This window comes from Capra hircus (assembly GCF_001704415.2).
Source record: "Capra hircus breed San Clemente chromosome X unlocalized genomic scaffold, ASM170441v1, whole genome shotgun sequence".
Lineage (NCBI taxonomy): Eukaryota > Metazoa > Chordata > Mammalia > Artiodactyla > Bovidae > Capra > Capra hircus.
This window is the reverse complement of record NW_017189516.1, coordinates 52,436,056-52,453,879: the sequence shown is the minus strand read 5'-3', so window position 1 is coordinate 52,453,879 and position 17,824 is coordinate 52,436,056. Positions and strand designations below refer to the sequence as shown.

The window sequence follows — 17,824 nt, the reverse complement described above, 5'->3', positions numbered from 1 at the left end:
TATTTATTTCTAGGATTCTTACACATTTCCAAGTAAAATCCTATTCCAGTGCTATAGTACCTCATTCCGGACCATAAAGAAAATACTGAAGTCTTTTCAACTTGTTTACAAATAACGAACCTCTAGTCATAAACCTAGTAACAGTAAACATGACTCCATGACATTAATAAACCTAGATTCTGAAGCAAAATAAAACTTATGAAGAGCAGTAACATTTAAAATTATAAAACACCTCTACCTACCTACTGAAATCATCTATTTTTGACTAGATAGTATTCATATGGATAAAAGGAAAACATGCATATTTTGTCAAAACTGCACTTAAACTCCCATACTACTTAAAGCTGTAAACAACATATGGGTTTTGTTCCCCCCGCCCCTACTACCCTGTGATATTTTGGAGGTGGACTGTTCTCTTCCAACTCAAAGGGAACAAAATGCCCTGACCCCTCCCTAGATGTGGGAGGAGCTGTAGGACTTGGCCCTGGAAGGGGCACTGGCCTCAGCCATCGCTGGAGAAATGGGAATGCCTCTCAGCCCTGCTCTAAAGGCCTGATCTCTCAGAGCCTCGTCATAGAGGTCTGGGAAGGAACTCGGGACCGTATCCTGGATCTTGGCCAGAACTTCCAACACCTTCATCTTATTGGTCTCAGCATAAGATCTCGGGCCCCACAGGAACTCGTAGAGCGGAGGATCACTATTGGGCACCTGGCGGTAGTTGAGGTACCCCTTCTGCACCAGATCTTTGGTGATGAGCTTTCTGGGCTCCCCAAAGATGGAGTGCTTCCTCCCAGCATAGATCCCCAACACATTGAGGAAATCCCAGATCTCCTCCTCGGTGGCACGGTTACCCTTCATAAAGATGACGCCCAGGAGCGCCATGAGGAGACCAGACTTGGGCAGCGCCTCCTCATCACTTGAACCTTCCTCAACCCCGAGAGTGAACTTGTTGACGAGGGCATAGATGTTCCTGCTGCAGTCGACTTCCTTCAGCTCCAGGCCAAACACCAGCTCCACGCGCTCAGAGGCTCTGCTCAGGATCTCCGGGAAGTGCTCCTTGTACTTCCTTCCGATGACATTCAGCATGGCATTCTTTGTGATGGGCTCCTTCTTGGTGTACCTCTCCAGCAGGAAATCCATCACCATGCTGGCCTTCCTCATGAGAGGATCTTTGCGAATGCTCCGAGCGAGCAGGGCTGCTCGGGCGGCATCTGCACTTTCCTCCTTGGGGCCCTGGGCACCTTGATCAGATCCTGCACAGGAAGCCTCTGCATCAGGAGAGCTAGGGGCCATGGCTCCCTGAAGCTCCTGGCGATTGCCAGCAGCAGAGAAGCTCGGGGGAGAACCCTGAGGGACAGAAGAGGGGGAGGAGGGGCACTCCTCTCCTGGGGCTGCAGCAGCACTGGCCTGGGCCTCCTGAGTATCCTCCCGGACCTGGTGGCATTTCCCGTGGGCATGATGCTTGTTTTTGTGCTTCCGAGGCATGATGACACAGGTCAAGGACCGCAGGCAGGCGTGCAGTTAGGAAGGCAGGCAATGAGGGCACCTTGAAGAAGGATAAAGAACCTTTGTGAGCACCTTCACCAGGGAGAGTCGTCCCCGGCTTAAACCAAGTCTGCTTCGCAAGGCCACTGCTCTAGGACCCACAAGTCTCCTGTTCTCCTAGTCAGCCTGTCCCCTGAGACCCCTGAGGAGGAAGTGAGAATGAGCCCTGGGGCGCAGCCAGACAGCCCTGCCTGGGCTTTAGATGGGGGCCTGTGGGTACTGGCATGGGAGGTATGTCCTTTCAGTTCACATTCAGAGTTAGGATGAAAATCGGGGAATGACCTCCTAGCACCCGCCCGGATCCCTCTTCTGCTCTGAAGCTGTGCTGCCACCTTCCCTGTGACTCTGGAGAAGGAGAGGAGGGAGCGCTCAGACTCCCACCGAAGGGTCCCAGGACCCGCCCTTCTGTAAGCAAGCTCTAACCTCCCCACTCAGACCGCAGCCTCCCTTCCCCGTGTTTGGCCAGGAGGAAGCGCTGACCACAGGGGAGGGTCCTGACTGGCCCTTGTGTCGGGGAGGATGGTCCTCACCCTGGCTCCTCCTGAGCCCTGACATCCTCCCTGTACTGACCAGCTACCAACCCCTCGGACCGAGGTCCCCTCCTTACTCACTGTCCCACATCCGAGATAGCAATGAGGGTGCCCCTCAGCCGTTAGAGCTGCCCGGATCCTAACCGCATGCCTCGAGACCAAATCGCGGGGGATGGGGGTTTCACGTGGCCGCTGTTCTGGGGTGTGAGACCCTCAGTACCCCACCCGAGGGTCCCTCCTTTTAGCTACAGGGCTCGGGGCTTTCCCTCTACTGAGCAGAACTGGAGTCCACCAGGCCCGGACTGAAGCCTTCCTCTCGGAGACCACCTGGGTGACGTGGCTGGACTTGGGGCTTTAGATGCAGGCCCGAATCTTCCAGGGGACAACAGGGGCAGGGTGGCCGGGGGTTGTCCGGCCCCCCCTTTTCAGAGGGAAAGGCTTGGTCGTGCCGGACGTGTGTTCCCGCACTTGTAACTCACGTCACCTCACACTTGGACACTTTGTGTGACGTGGGAGTCCTCCGTCTGGGCACCCTACACGGCAGTTCTCTAAGACGACAGCAGCTCTCCAAGATGGCTTCGCAGCCGCAGCGTGTGTGCGTGGTCGTCACTTCCTGTCATGTGCTTCTGTGTTCCAGGCGGACGGCAGAGGCGGGGCCAGGGTGGGCGGGGTTCCGGGGGAGCTTCCCGGAGGATTGACATGTGCACCTTTCCTTGAATCAGCAGATCCTGAGACCTTCCCTGTACTGAGCGGAGTCTACAGGCCTCCTTCTCAGGCTCTAGCTTCCGTCAGCACCCCAGCAGGAATTGTTTCTGGCCTGGCCGAACTGGCTTCCTGGAGCTCCTGAGAATGACAGTGAGGGCACTTTCGGGCCCCGTCTTCGGGGCTGAGTGATGCTCCGTCCAATCTCCGTGTCTTCCCTTGTCCCCTGTAGGTGGTGGGCTACGTGGCATCTGCTGACCTGAGGCCAAGGCCTCACATCGAAGACATCACATCCTGAGACTCCTAGTGCGAAGTGCATGTACATCTTTGGACACTTCTGCCTGAGGCTTCCAGGAAATGGCTGCTGCCGGTAAGATGAGCTGAGAGGGAAGGATGGGAGACTGCCTTCTGTGGTGTGGAAGCCTTCACATCTCACTCAGGATCTTCATATTGACTGCTGGCAGGGCCTGGATGACTCCACCTCTGTCCCCAACCATGCCCCACACAATCCCAGTAGAGAAGTGAAGGGACTCCTTAGCCTGACGGTTCTCACTGTGGGCTCTTAGTCGACTGCAGGGGCATTGCTCCAAAGTTCTGAGGTGAATTTCTGTCCTTTGGTACAACTTTTGTGGTACTACATTTTCTCTTAGTCCCTGTGTGATAGTCTATTAAGGTGATCACTTAAAAGGGCCAGTTGTCATCCACCAGCAAAGTTTGTGCTGGTTGTTGCATGACCTCTGGCCCATACTGCCACATCCAACTCAAACTTCTGTTCCCCATGGTCTTGGCATGGGAGCTCTGAGATGCTACCTCAGATTCCTTCAGTGAGGCTGTAGCGATTCATGGCCCCAGGGCACAGTGGAAAAATCAAGGGCTGAGCTTTAAAGCCTTTTCCAGCTGATCCTGTTGTCTTCTTCCCTTGTAGGCTGCACACCCCTTGTCAGTCTCCGAGTACTCCCTCACCTTGGCACTCATAGGGTCAAGTTCATTAGAGGCTTACTTTGCCTTGGGGATTATTTAGTTTTGTGTTTTTGCTTCTGTTAATAGTTGTCTTTATTCTTTGTATAAGTGTTCCATGGTTTATTCTGGGTACAGGAAACAGCAGCCCATGTTTGATTGTGGTCTCAGCTGGTCTGACTGGAGTAGATCTGTACAGGAGTTAAGGAACATCGACAGTCTTACAATATGTGCTCCTCAGGAATACACATAACATACTATTCTGTTTGAGACTTCTTTCTCCTAAGGCTGTCAGGAAGTTCTTGTTGCCTCTGTGTGGAATGTATACATTGTTCTGAGGTTGCTTTGTATGTACGTTTTTTGTATGGTTGCTTTTATTTATGGTGTATTTTCTATTTTGTGACCTAAGTAATTGTTGATTCTTCCAGGCCAGACTTGATTTTGCTATGGTGATCTATTTTATACCAGATACATGAAGTTCTTTGTATGTTTGAATATTTCCTCTGTGTGTTTCCTAAGATTTTTAATTTGAGGGTAAATTCTTATGTTATCTTTTGGTTTTCATTGTTCTTATTCATTTGGCATTGTTGTATACAACTCTCTACTGGCTATGTGTCCTTGTCCAGACTCTTTCTACATTTTAAATCAGTAGAGCATTTATGAAAAATTTTAATTGGAGGATAATTGGTTTATAGTGTGTTAGTTTCTGTTGTACAACACTATGAAGCAGCCATAAGTATACATATATCCCCCTCCATGAGCATCCCTCACACCACCCCCATCTCAGTCCTCTAGGTTGTCACAGACAGCAGTCTGAGCTGCCTCTGTTCCAGAGCATCTCCCCACTAGCTATCTCTGGTACACATGGCCGTGCATAGAAGTCATAGCCTCTCTCAGTTTGTCCCTCTCTCTCCATCCCTTGCTGTGTCCACGTCTTTTCTCTGCATGTGTCTCTATTCCTACCCTGGAGATAGATTCATCAGTGACATTTTCTAGATTCCATATAAATGCGTTAATACGCAATATTTTTGCTCTCTTTCTGGCTTACTTCACTCCGTGTAACAGACCCTAGGTGCATTCACCTCCCTACAACTGACTTAAATTTGTGACTTTTTATGGTTGAGTAATAGTCCATTTATATAGCTACCACAACTTCTGTATCTATTCATCTGTCAGTGGAAGTTGAGGTGGTTGCTTCCATGTCCTAGCTATTGTAAATAGTGCTGCAATATACAGTGCAGTCCATGAATGTTTTCACACATGGCTTTCTCAGTGTGTATGCCCAATAGTGGGATTGCTGAGTCATAGGGTAGTTTTATTTCTAGATTTGAAAGGACTCTCCATACTGTTCTCCATAGTGGCTATATCAATTTACATTCCCCCTCAAAGTGCAAGAGGGTTCCCTTTTCTCCATGCCACTTCAGCACATATTGTTTCTAGATTTTTTTTTTTTTTATGATATCCTTTCTGGCAGGTGTGAGGTGATGCATCATTGTAGCTTTGGTTTGCATTTCTTTCATGATTAGTGGTGAACATCTTATCTTGTGAGGCTCTGCATTTCTTTTAAAGAAGAGATTTAGGATTACAGAAAATTTAGCATAGTCTACAGAGTTCCTATAGAGCCAGTCTCTTACTCCACTTAGCATCTTGTGTAATTAACATCTTAGATTGGTTCAACTGATACAAGGTCATTTGTTAAAACTGAGCAACTCTAATCTTTCCCATTCTGTTTTTTCCCTCTATTTCTTTGCATTGTTCACTTGAAAATGCTTTCTTATTACTCCTTGATGTTCTTTGGAAATCTGCATTCAGATTGGTGTATCTTTCCTTTGCGTTTTGCTTCTTCTCATTCTCAGGTATTTGTAAGGCCTCCTCAGACAACCATTAAGCCTTTTCCATTTCTTTATCTTGTGGATGGTTTTGGTTACCACCTCCTATAACTTATTCGGAATCTCCATCTTTAGTTTTCAGGCAGTCTTCCTACCAGATCATATTCCTTGAAACTATTCCTCACCTCCACTGTATAATCATAAGGAACTTGATTTAGGTCATATCTGAATGGCCTAGTGATTTTCTCTACTTTCTTCAACTTAAGTCTGTCTTTTGCAGTAAGGAGCTTATGATCTGAGCCAGAGTGAGCTCCGGGTCTTGTTTATGCAGACTGTGTGAGCTTCTCCATCTTCAGCTGCAAGTTATTCCTTTACTTCCTACATTTCCATTCCAGTCCCCTATTATGAAAAGGATATTTTGGGGGGATATTAGTTCTAGACTATGATGTACATCTTCGTAGCACCACTGAACTCTAACTTCTTTGACATCAGTTTTTGGAGCATAGACTTGGATTACTGTGATGCTGAATGCTTTGCCTTGGAAATGAACCAAGATCATTCTGTCCTTGTGGAGATTGCACCCAGTACCTGCAGTTCACAGTCTTTTTTTTTTTTTTTTTTTGACTATGAGTCCACTCCATTTCTTCCAATGGACTTTTTCCCACAGATACAATGGTAATCTCAATTAAATTCACCTATTCATGTCCATGTTAGTTTTCTGATTTCTAAAATGTTGACAGTCACTCTTGCCATCTCCTGCTTGACCAATTTCTATTGATTCATGGAGCTAACATTCAAGGTTTCTTGTAGGACTGTTCTTTACAGCACCGGACTTTACTTTTACCACCAGACACATCCACAGCTAAGCATCATTTTGACTTTGGCCCAGTCTCTTCATTCTTTCTGGAGCTATTTCTGGGCTCTTCCCCAATAGCATATTAGACACCTACTGACCTGGGGGGCTCAGGTATCTCCCCCTGGTATGATCTCCTGGTATCATTTCTTTTTCCTTTTCCTGATGTTCATGGGGTTCTCGAGGCAAGGATACTGAAGTGGTTTGCTATTCTCCTCTCCAGTGGACCGCATTTTGTTAGAATTCTCCACCATGATCCGTCTGCCTTGGGTGGCCCTGCAAAGCCTGGCCCGTAGCTTTTGAGTTACACAAAGGTGTAATCAACATGATCGTTTAGGTTAGCTTTGTATGATTGTGGTTTTCGTTCTAGAGGATAGGGCATTGTAGGTCTTCTGTCTGCCCTCTGAAGAATGAGTTTAAGAGGCTTGTGGAAGCTTGTTGATGGGAGGGACTGGCTGTGAGGAAACCTGGCTCATGCTCTATTGGGCAGGGTAATGCTCAGTAAATAAATAAATGAAAACTAGAAAAACATAAAGAAATATGTTCTTATATCACTCTGAGTAAAATCATTAATGACATTCATAGCCATTAGTTTGTTATTGAATACGTCACTAAGGATTTTGAACACAGAAAGAAATCTGTGAGATGTAGCTAATATGCAGGAGGATGAAATTTCCCTCTGCCCTTCTAGGTTTTTTGTGGGTGGTCGAAGAATTAAATTGATGTGAGACAGATTAATAGGATAAAATAAAAGTATGATAACACATAGACATGAGAGAGACCCATGAAAACTGAATAACTCATTAACATGGCCAAAGCCCAGAGCAATATACAAAAGGAAATGTTAATGGCAGTTGTTTGGGACTTGAAAGGATAGGAAGGCAGTTCACATGGAGAAGGGGAAAGGAATGTTGGTAAATGAATGTTTTCTGTGCCAGGCAGAGACCCCGGGCCACAGAGTGGACTCTCATCTCTAGGCCCTGCCAAGATTTCGCCACCACCCCTTGCCCATAATCTTTGCAGCTATCTCTGGTCATAGTTCTCTTCAGGGAACAGGACCTGTGTCTAAGTACTTTCAGGTAGTTAGGCCCAAAGTCAAGTTCCTTTTCTGAATCTTTTGGCCTTGATTGTTTTCTGTTAGAATAACCTATATATCAAAAGAGACATTTTGAGATGGCATGTTTTGCTCTCCCATACTAACTAGGAAACTAAAAACAATTACAGTAAAGAAGAGAAATTTACAAAGTCATTAATCCTAGTTTCCATTGTATGACATTTACATTTTGAAAGGTACATGTTAACATGTAAAAACACTGTGTTAAATAATAGCCTATGAAGGAAAAGTCTGATTTACTTTGCATTGTTCTTTGAAAAATCAAGGAGTGTTTAAATAAAAGTACATTTACAGTCACTGTTTAGAGTCAATGGCAGCAAAGACAAAAGAATGTATTTGTCTTACTCTATTATTTTTTTTAATATTTCTTGCAGTATGTTGCTTTACAACATTGTGTTAGCCTCTATTCCATACTAAAAGTAATCAGATATACATATACATATACCCTCTCACTTTGGATTTCCCCTGCATTGAGGACATCCCTGTGAATTAAGGAGAGTTCTCTGTGGTATATAGTATATTCCCAACAGGTGTCTATTTTACACATAGTATCAGTAGTGTGTATGTGTCAATCCCAATATTCTAATTCCTCCCACCCTAACCCTTTCCCCCTTGGCACCATACATTTGGTCTCTATATCACTGTCTTGATTTCTGCTTTGCAAATAGGGTCACCTGTGCCATTCTTCTCAATCCCACACATATACATTAATATTCAATCTTTGTTTTTCTCTTTCTGACTTCCTTCTCTGTATGTCCCTCTCTAGGTCCATCCACCTCTCTAACAATGACACAATTTTGTTCATTTTTATGACTGAGTAATATTCCACTAGGTTACCCTGGTGGGTCAATGGTAAAAAATCTGCCTCCCAATGCAGGAGCCATGGGTTCAATCTCTGGGTCAGGAAGATACCCAGAAGAAGGAAGTGGCAACAAACCCCAGTATTCTTACATGGGAAATCCCACGGACAGAGGATTCTGGTGAGCTACAGTCCTTGGGGTCTCAGAAGAGTCAGATACAACTTAGCAACAAAATAACAAGAACAATATTCAATCCCATGTACCTTCCACTACTTCTCTACTTGCATCGGTCAGTGAACATCTACATGTCTTCCATGTGCTGGTTGTTGTAAGCAGTCCTGCAGTGAACATTAGAGTGCTTGTCTCTTTTTGAATTATGGGTCTGTGGTCTCTATGGCAGAGTTAATGCTGACCTGTAAGAAGGCTTACGCCAAGGAGGACCACTAGGACTGCTTCTGCCAGTGCCCCCATCCCTGTGGTGAGCCCCAGCTGACTCATGCCTCCACAGGAGACTGTTGAACACTTGGAGGTAGGTCTGATTCAGTCTCCTGTGGAGTAAATGCTCCTTTTCTCTGGGTCTTGGTGCATGCAAGACTTTGTTTGTGCCCTCCAAGACTGGTGTGTCTGTTTCCCCTACTTCTGTGGGAGTCCTGAAACCAAATCCATCTGCCCTTCAAGGTCAGATGACCAGGGAATTTCAAGTCCCTTTGTCAGAACCACAGGCTGGGTTCCTTGATGTGAGGTGCAGAACTTTCACAATCGTGGGAGAACTTCTTTGGTATTTTTGTTCTCCAGTTACCCACCCAGTGGGTATTGGATTTGAATTCATTGTGATTGTACCCCTCCTATTATCTTGTTGCGACTTCCACTTTTTCTTTGAACGTGGGATATCATTTTCGGTGTGTTCCAGCATCCTCCTGTTGATAGTTGTCCAACAGCTAGTTGCAGTTATGGTGCAGGAAGAGACGAACAGACATCCTCCTACACCGCCAGCTTGAAACAGAAGCCTCTGAAATACAGTTTGGAGTAGTGAGATGACAGGAGAACTGAAGGACACTAGGACTGCCTCAGGCTGGGAGGAGTGGAACAGTGTGGCCTCTCGACATATGCAGACCAAATGTCTATTTCCAGCTCTGTCACAAGTCTTGTGAACTTGAGAATATTACCAAATTCATAATCTGCAAAGTGAGTCTTCTAAATCCTATTTTGTAGAACTAGTGTAATATATGTGATATTTATAAAGCTCCTGCAATAATAGATTTCAAAGAATGACATTTATTCCTCTGATAATTATGACCATAGTATCAACTGTTGGAGAATTTTTTTTTTACTTGCATGAGATATCAGAAATATGTGGCACTTCTGGAGTGAACAAAGTTCTGTTTAAATATTAAAACTATATAAAATTTCCTCATTTGTAATTATGTCATTTGAATGTAGAGGAATCTCTCCTGCCTGGATGCTACTCAGAACTTCTAGAATTTGTGTCAAGGACGAAGATCTTCCCTTCCAGCTGCTTTTTCATCCATACCACTACCCCCCATTTTCATTAATTTCACCACCACCAAAAGTGCAGCCTTCATTTGAAGTTCCCCAAATTATGCTTAAAATAGGCACTAGGACATTTCTGTAACATAGTGGCCTCTGACCGCAGTGTGAAGAGTGCTGTTACAGTGGGAATGAGATATCTCAGTTCAAGGAAATACCATCCTTCTTTCTGCCAAACACCCTGGAGGCAGTGGGGTTAAATCCCCAGTTTGTGCACTGTGTTTCCCTATACTGGGGCAGGAGCACAGAACCCATTGTATTCCTGTCCCAGGTGGAGAGTGTCTGTTTACCCAGTCTCAAAGTAAAAATCAAGCGTAATCTTCCATTCTGTTCTTCAGCTTCTCAAGTTAAACGCCCCATTTCTGGGTCACCCCCCGCCCTCAATTCACTCAGCTTCATTTAGGCCACCAACCCACCTAACTTCAAGTTACATCCTCAAGGGAACTGCAGTGTTCCAAAGCGCCCACATTCCTCGCCTCAAAGTATTTACTTTTGACTGCTCTCATCTGAAACCTCCTCTCATTCTCATCCCTTGTTTCAACTTGTCACATGTTTAGGTCTCAAAGGGTACCTCACCATCTGCTTGATATGGCGGCAACTTATAAACACTGAACTTTGATGGACAGTCGCTCAGGCTTCTTTTTATTACCATCCCCAGTTCTGCCATGGTGCATTCCAAGGAGTAGATACTCAATTAGTCCTTGGAAATAGGAGTGACAATGGTAACGTTGTCTACTTTATTTCTATTTAATTTCTCCCACCATCTTGAATAAACTAAGGACATACTTTTACTAACAAGGAGTATTAAAAGAATTTAACAAAACCTAAAACTTACCAAAATTTACTTTTTCGTTTCTTTTTTACTTGACCTAAGTTATTTTACCACAGAAGTCTCTTCAAATTTGCATGAAAATCCCTCTTCCATTGCTGTGTTTTCTTGTTCTAGATCACACAGCAATGAAGTTTCTAAATTTGCATTATAAATATATAAAAACTTTAACTGGAACCTGATAAACAGTAATACATATGTGACCCATATTTTCACCAGCTGGAATGCTGATTTCCTGTTTTTGTCCCCACAAAGAGAAAGAATTCATTAGAGAAACAGAGCAGTTTTAAGTATCAGTATTATTAGGCAGGAGCAAAATTACACTCCTGCGAAGGATGAGAGCAGGCTGTCTGGAAACCAGAAGCAGTCCTGCCATGGGGTAGGGTCATGTGTGTCCTGTGTCATTTGACTGACAAGTTGATGGACAGCTTTAGGTTATATAACTTTTCTCCTAGTGTGCAGGCAGTTACCCATGAGTACACAAGCAAAATCCATGGAGTGGGAGGGAAGGACAGAAACCAGAGTAGCTATTTTTATAAATACGACATCGTGAACCCTGGGTTACATTAGTCATCTTTAGGTCTTGGTGCACCAGTGCCACCCCATGCTGGCACTTTGTCTTGCTTGGTCCTGACATGGCTGGAAACCTACTGGTGGTCATTGGGCAGAACCCTCTGGGTGTGCTCTGACCACCAGTGTTCAGGTGAGGGAAGAGGAAGACAAAGCATCCCTGGCTGCTAACCTGGCTCAAGTAGTATACTCCCAATTAGATTTGTGAACAGGGAACAGCCATCATTTCCATGGGAAATGTTGGGAGTTTGCCATGTGATAGCTGTCTCCCAGCTGAGTGCTGACTCTGTATACAGTTGTCCTTCTTCCTGAGAGAATGTCTGAGCAAGGATGAGTATAAATGTTCTTCCTGGGTTAACTCAAAAGTCATAGATGTCTAAACTTGTCTAGATATTTTTGCGGGTCATCTGAGAATTTTACCTTAATCTTGTTTTATCCAACTGAGATCCTGCAAGGAGAGGGGAACTCATATTCTTATGGAAGTCTGGTGGGCCCTATGACAATCCTGAGGTGGGTAGAGCTTAAGGAGTTCTGGAGCCTGAGGTTAGAGAGCCAAGCATTGTTGATAGGGCCGGGAGCAGTGGTGTTCAATGCTGAGCATAATGAAGAAGAGGTCTCTGGTCCATGAGGCTCCTTCTTTTGCCCAGAAAGAGTTCCTGTGAACAGGGCTCAGGGGCTGGGTCATGGTTAGTATCATCGGGAGAAGGGGAAGGGCTTTTCTAGGCAAATTAAGCATTGTCAAGCCAGACGAGTCTACCTGGCAAGTCTTTCAAAGTTCAGAGTTTTTCCTAAGGCACAGAAGACTTGCTGGAATCCTATGGGCAAGTCTTCAGCGAAGGACACTCAGTTGTCCATCTGAAAAGGAAATGACAAATGCTCATAAGGGGCTTCAGGTGTCACTGAAGTCCCTTATGGCCTTTTCATGGCTGTGACATCCCTCGCCTGTGAGCTTGCTGGGCAGAATGTGGTTCAGTTCTCGCCCCAGGGACCATTGTGGATTCCCTGCGTATTTTTTTTAAGAAATTATTATTATTATTATTATTTTTTTGGTTGTGCTGGCTCTTCATTGCTGCGTGTGTGTTCTCTAGTTTCGAGGAGCAGGGGCTACCCTTCATTGGGATGCACTGGCTTCTCATTGTGGTGGCTTCTCTTAGTGCGGAGAACAGGCTCTAGGACGAATGGGCTTCACTAGTTGCAGCAAGGAGTGGTAAAGTAGAAGAAGTGTTAGGAGATTGCTGTTGTAGTTCAGTCTCTAAGTTATGTCTGAGTCATTGTGGCCCCATGGAATGTAGCCCTCCAGGATCCCCTGTCCATGGGATTCTCTGGGCAGGAATACTGGAGTGGGTTGCCATTCCCTTCTCCAGGGGAACTTCCCAATCCAAGGATTGAACCTGGGTCTCCTGCCATATCAGGTAGATTCTCTACTGTCTGAGGCACCAGGGAAGCCATATTTCAGAAGGTAGCCAGAAAATTTTTAGCTCAATTTCTTTTTCTTTCTTTATCCATTCTCTCCCTATCCTGTAGACACACTCAGCTTGAATTTTATAAACACAAGGTTGAGGCATTCATGGCATACAGTGTCTGGATTTGTACACCCAAAGGCAAAGATACTGGGAGTCTAGGTGCAAAGAAATGCAGAAGAATGTGCATTCTTTCACTTTCATTCAGTCCTATGAGCCAGATTAATAGGCCATGGTTTAAAATTTTCGATGTGGTAGCATGAAGAGCTCGTCTACCTGAAACCTATCACATCAGGTTTTGACTCAAATCCACATGGCAGGACTTCAACCTCAAAAAATCCAGTTTGGGACTTGAACCATGGTCTTTTTTTTTTTTTAAATTTTAAATCTTTAATTCTACATGCAACATACCACTCCTCCACCCTGCACCCTACCTTGACTTAGGGTGGCTCAGGTTGTTTGTGTCTCAGCACAGAAGGAATTCAGCAAGAGGCAAAGTGTTAGGCAAGAAATAGATTTATTTATATAGGATGCTTGTAAGAGATGCAAGTAAGCGGGTGACAGAGCTCTGCCTGGAGGATTAAGTGGAATACATTCTATAGTCAACGGAAACTGGAAGACTAGGAAAGACTGCCTTCTTTGAGTAGAGGTCAGGCTTACATCTGCTAAGCTGCTAAGTCACTTCAGTTGTGTCTGACTCTGTGTGACCTAGGAGATGGCAGCCCTCCAGGCTCCCCCATCCCTGGGATTCTCCATACAAGAACACTGGAGTGGGTTGCCATTTCCTTCTCCAATGCATGCAAGTGAAAAGTGAAAGGGAAGTTGCTCAGTCGTGTCTGACCCTTAGCATGGACTGCAGCCCACCAGGCTCCTCCATCCAAGGGATTTTCCAGGCAAGAGTACTGGAGTGGGGTGCCACTGCCTTCCCTCCCAATTCATTTAGAGCAGGAGAGTGTCTGACCTTATGAGGTCAAACTTGGGTTATTGTAGAACTTCTTCAAATTGATAGAACGGCCATGACATTCCTCTTTTACCTAAAGGCCTGGGGAACATCTCATGGATTATTTATGGCTTTATGTTTAAACAAACCTGCCTTCCTCCACTACATTCTGATACCTTTCTTGAACAATGTTAACTTACAATGGTCTACCAATGGTTCCTAGGTTTCTCTATCTCTAGTCCCCTCCTAGACTTCTAGATCTACCTCTGTGTCTGTGTGTCTGTGCTCAGGCCCTCATTCATGTCTGACTCTTTGCAACCCCATGAACTGCAGCACTCCAGCCTCTCTGTCCATGGGATTCTCCAGGCAGGAATACTGGAATAGGTAGCCACTTCCTCCTCCAGGAGATGTTCCAGAACAGGGATCAAACCTTCATCTCCTGCATTGCAGGTGGATACTTTTCCACAAAGTCACCTGGGACAGCTACCTGTATCCTAGGCTATTCCATCCCTGTCGTATGGAGGCAGGCTCCCCCAGCCAAGAGCTGTCGTTTCTCTTGGTGGGAGCCTTCTAAATGAAGGGCTCCAGCTTGGACTATTGTCTGGAATTTAGTGAGCAGTTTTCTTCCCAACAAGTGGAAGGGGCAGTCATGCATGTGCAGAAACATCAAGGGTAAACTTTCCTAGCAAGGACTTGAGGGGAGGGGCACAAAACTTGGTTTGGGGCTTCCTTCAATTCCCTTTATCATGGAGGATTGGAAGGACAAAGGCCCGGGGAGATCAGTCTGCACAGAGTAGCTGACCCATGTATGAAAGAACTGTCCTACCTGCCACATCAAGGGTTGCCTGAAGCTCCTCTGGTGAAATGACCAGGTGTCCTCTGGGAACTGCTGGGAGGTCAGGCAGCTCCTGTCTCTTTACCTGAGGACATGTGCTCAGAGTAAGGCCCACAACTCTCTGAGACCCAATAGAAGAAAGCGGAGGTTGCCTAACTTAACACATCTACCTGTGTTCTCTCAGGACAGAAAGCTGGGACTGGAAATTGAGACCTTCTGATGGCTGGCTGCACCTGTCCTCAGTCAGGCTCCTAGGAAGACCTGTATTTCCTCCCTCCTTTCACTATTACTGTCCTCTCTCCAGGTCCTCTCACTGACTTTCCATCTCCTAATGAGACCTGTCCTCTCATGCTACAGCCTTAAATTCCCTGATACCACCTCGGAGAAGGTGAGGGCTGCCAACCTGTGGTCACTCATGGCTGACCCTAGGGGAGGGATTCTATAAAAGTGGTATAGTGTGAGTGGTTCCTTTAGTCCCCATGGTCCTCTACTTGACTCTTGGCATGACCTGGAGTTCCTCCTGAGGTTGACCCCTGAGTCCCAGCGCCTCACCTCCTGAGATGCTCTAAAAGGAAATGTGTGGGGTGCATCATGTCCGCATTCCCAAATTTGCCAGTGTGAGGTGTAGATGGGCAGGGCTGTGTTCTAGGTGCAGTCGCTTTATCCTCATTTGGAGTCACTAGTTTCCACTCTGTACTGAAGTGAGGCTTCTCCCAGTAGACCAAGGCTCTCACCTCCCTGAGACCTCTCCACCAGAAAGAGAAGCAGTTCAGCCACAAAGCTTTCTCGTGGGTGTCATAGGGCTGACATCAGGGTGGGCCTCCACAGTCTCCCCTGTTCTGGGCTGAGTGGTCCTCTTGCCCCTCCTTCTAGGACCTCATCCTCACTCCTAACAAGACCCGGACTGCACCCTCCACTCACCTGAGGCTGTGCTCCTCAGAACAAAGGCATTACTTTCTTGGAATTTCTTGATTGGAAGACAAGGTTAACCCGAGGTGTGCAAAGCTATTGGGGCCCTCTGAGGAGGAGAACATTCTAAGGCTCCACTCTCTTCTGGAGTCAGTGGTCCCCAGTCTTAGATCAGGTTTCTTAACATGACTTCCGGTAGCATGTGGGAATCCACCCTCTGCAATGGCTGAGTCAGCTGGCCTGTGGCCAAGGCTTTTGCCTTCTTGAGACAACAGAAGGGGAGGGGACAGAGCTACTCCCTGGCTGCCCTTTCCTGTTCCTCTGTGCCGTCCCCCTTGCTTTGGGGGGGGGCACTCATCAGCACCCAGTGTCCTCACTGTAAATCCTATGAAGGCCTGTTAGGATCTCCTACTTGGGCAGAATTGGAGCTGCTGCTGCAAGACCAAGGTGCTCAGCTCCCTGAGAACCCCTCCACCCTTGCCTTGCAGGAAAGGAAGGCACACCTCAAATAGACTGCTCTCCCCATAGCCACACTTGGCAAGCAGCAGGATATAGTTTGTGGGACGCCTAGTGTTCTAAAATCTTCCCCTTGATAACTATCAGAGGCTGGGACTCTTCCATCCATTGACCTGAGGACACAGCGCTTAAGCGAAGGCTTGTATGTCCCTGAGAATCAGGAAGGATAAATGAGGGCATATTGATCTTTTCAGGGTATCTGACATTGCATGTGTTCATGACCACCTTGTCCCTGAGTAGTTTTGTCTTCTTTCATACCATTCATTTATCAGCATTTTTTAAACTTTATTCCAAAACAGTTCTTTGGGACAGGTCCCTATGTATCCAATGAGACACATTTTTTGGAGTATTTAGAGGAAAATTGAATGAAAAGACATGATGTCTGGCTTAGCCTGGGAGAAGTGGACATTGTGGGATGTCCACTAATCCAGATCGGGGGACTAGTCCCAGGAAGGTCACTTCATCAGTTTGTGAACTTGAGAAATTGGCAAGTTATCCATCCACAAATGGAGTCTGTTAAGTCTGATCCTGCTTGAATGCTGGAATGCGTGTACTACATATAAAGCAGTGGCATACTGATGAAGAAGTATTGGTTTGTAATAAGTGGAAGGTATGATTACTATGAACCCCTCAAATACCACCTTCCCATCTGAGTTTATTTTTAATCCAGGAGAGAGCAGAGAATATCCAGTGAATTAGCACAAAAGAAACAAATATTCTTAAATGAGCTAAATAATTCAAAGTATTTATTTTTACTAAAAGGGAGTTTAAAATAAATAAGTAAAACCACAAGTTAAGGAAGGCAATGGCACCCCACTCCAGTACTCTTGCGTGGAAAATCCCATGAACAGAGGACCCTGGTGGGCTGCAGTCCATGGGGTCACTAAGAGCCGGACACAACTGAGTGACTTCACTTTCTCTTTTCACTTTCATGCACTGGAGAAGGAAATGGCAACCCAATCCAGTGTTCATGCCTGGAGAATCCCAGGGATGGGGGAGCCTGGTGGGCTGCCATCTCTGGGGTCACACAGATTCAGACATGACTGAAGCGACTCAGCAGCAGCAGCAAAGACTTTTTACTCTACTCTTTTCTCCATTTTCTTTTTGTTTCTCAATAGTTTCTGTGGTCTTCCTTCACATTAGCATGAAAATCACTCTTGCAGTGCTATGTTACCTACTTGCAGATCAGAAAGACAATATAGATGGCTCTTGAATTTCTTTTATGTCTACCAAAACTGTACCTTTAAAACTTTTAAAACAGCAGTGAATATAACAGCAGTACCATTACGAAATTAATACTCTGAAGAAAAACAACCTCTTAGAAGTAAAAAAATTTGAAAAAAAAAAGAAATAATATGTAGAAGTTACTCGCGTGAAACAGAGAGAGAAATATGATCGAAATAAATGTGATCTACCCACTACTACCACGCACTCTTTAGAAGCTTGTCTGCTCTTCAAGAAACATTCTCTTCTAATGTCATGTTATCTTGTTTGCATTGTGAACAGTATATTCAGTACTTTCAGTGTGTGTTACAAATACCCAAACTTTTAAAACATTAGAACAGCTAGAATCTATGATTTATAGAATTCATACATTTGAATTCTGAAGCACAATAAACGTTATCCAAAGTAAGAACATTTGAAAATACTAAACACCTCCTTCACCTCTTTACCTCTCTAATTTAAATCATCATTCATTAGGTATTTCTCATATGGATACAAGAAAACAGATGTATATTTTGTTAAACAAACTAGACCTAAACTCACTTACCATTTAAAACTGTAAGAAGATACGGATTTGTTCCCTCCAGCCCTACTACTCTGCACTATTTAGGAGCCTGACTGCTCTCCTCCAACACAAAGGGAACAAAGTGCCCTGCCCACTCC

At 45.3% G+C, this 17,824-nt stretch overlaps 1 protein-coding gene across 1 annotated transcript; it reads right to left on the bottom strand.

Moving 5' to 3' along the window:
- Nucleotides 1–453: 453 nt before the first annotated feature.
- On the bottom strand, nt 454–1,485 carry LOC108634310 (melanoma-associated antigen B17-like). The gene has a single exon (XM_018043710.1). The coding sequence runs from the start codon at nt 1,483–1,485 to the stop codon at nt 454–456; it is 1,032 nt and encodes a 343-aa protein (XP_017899199.1).
- Between the last annotated feature and the right edge of the window lie 16,339 nt (nt 1,486–17,824).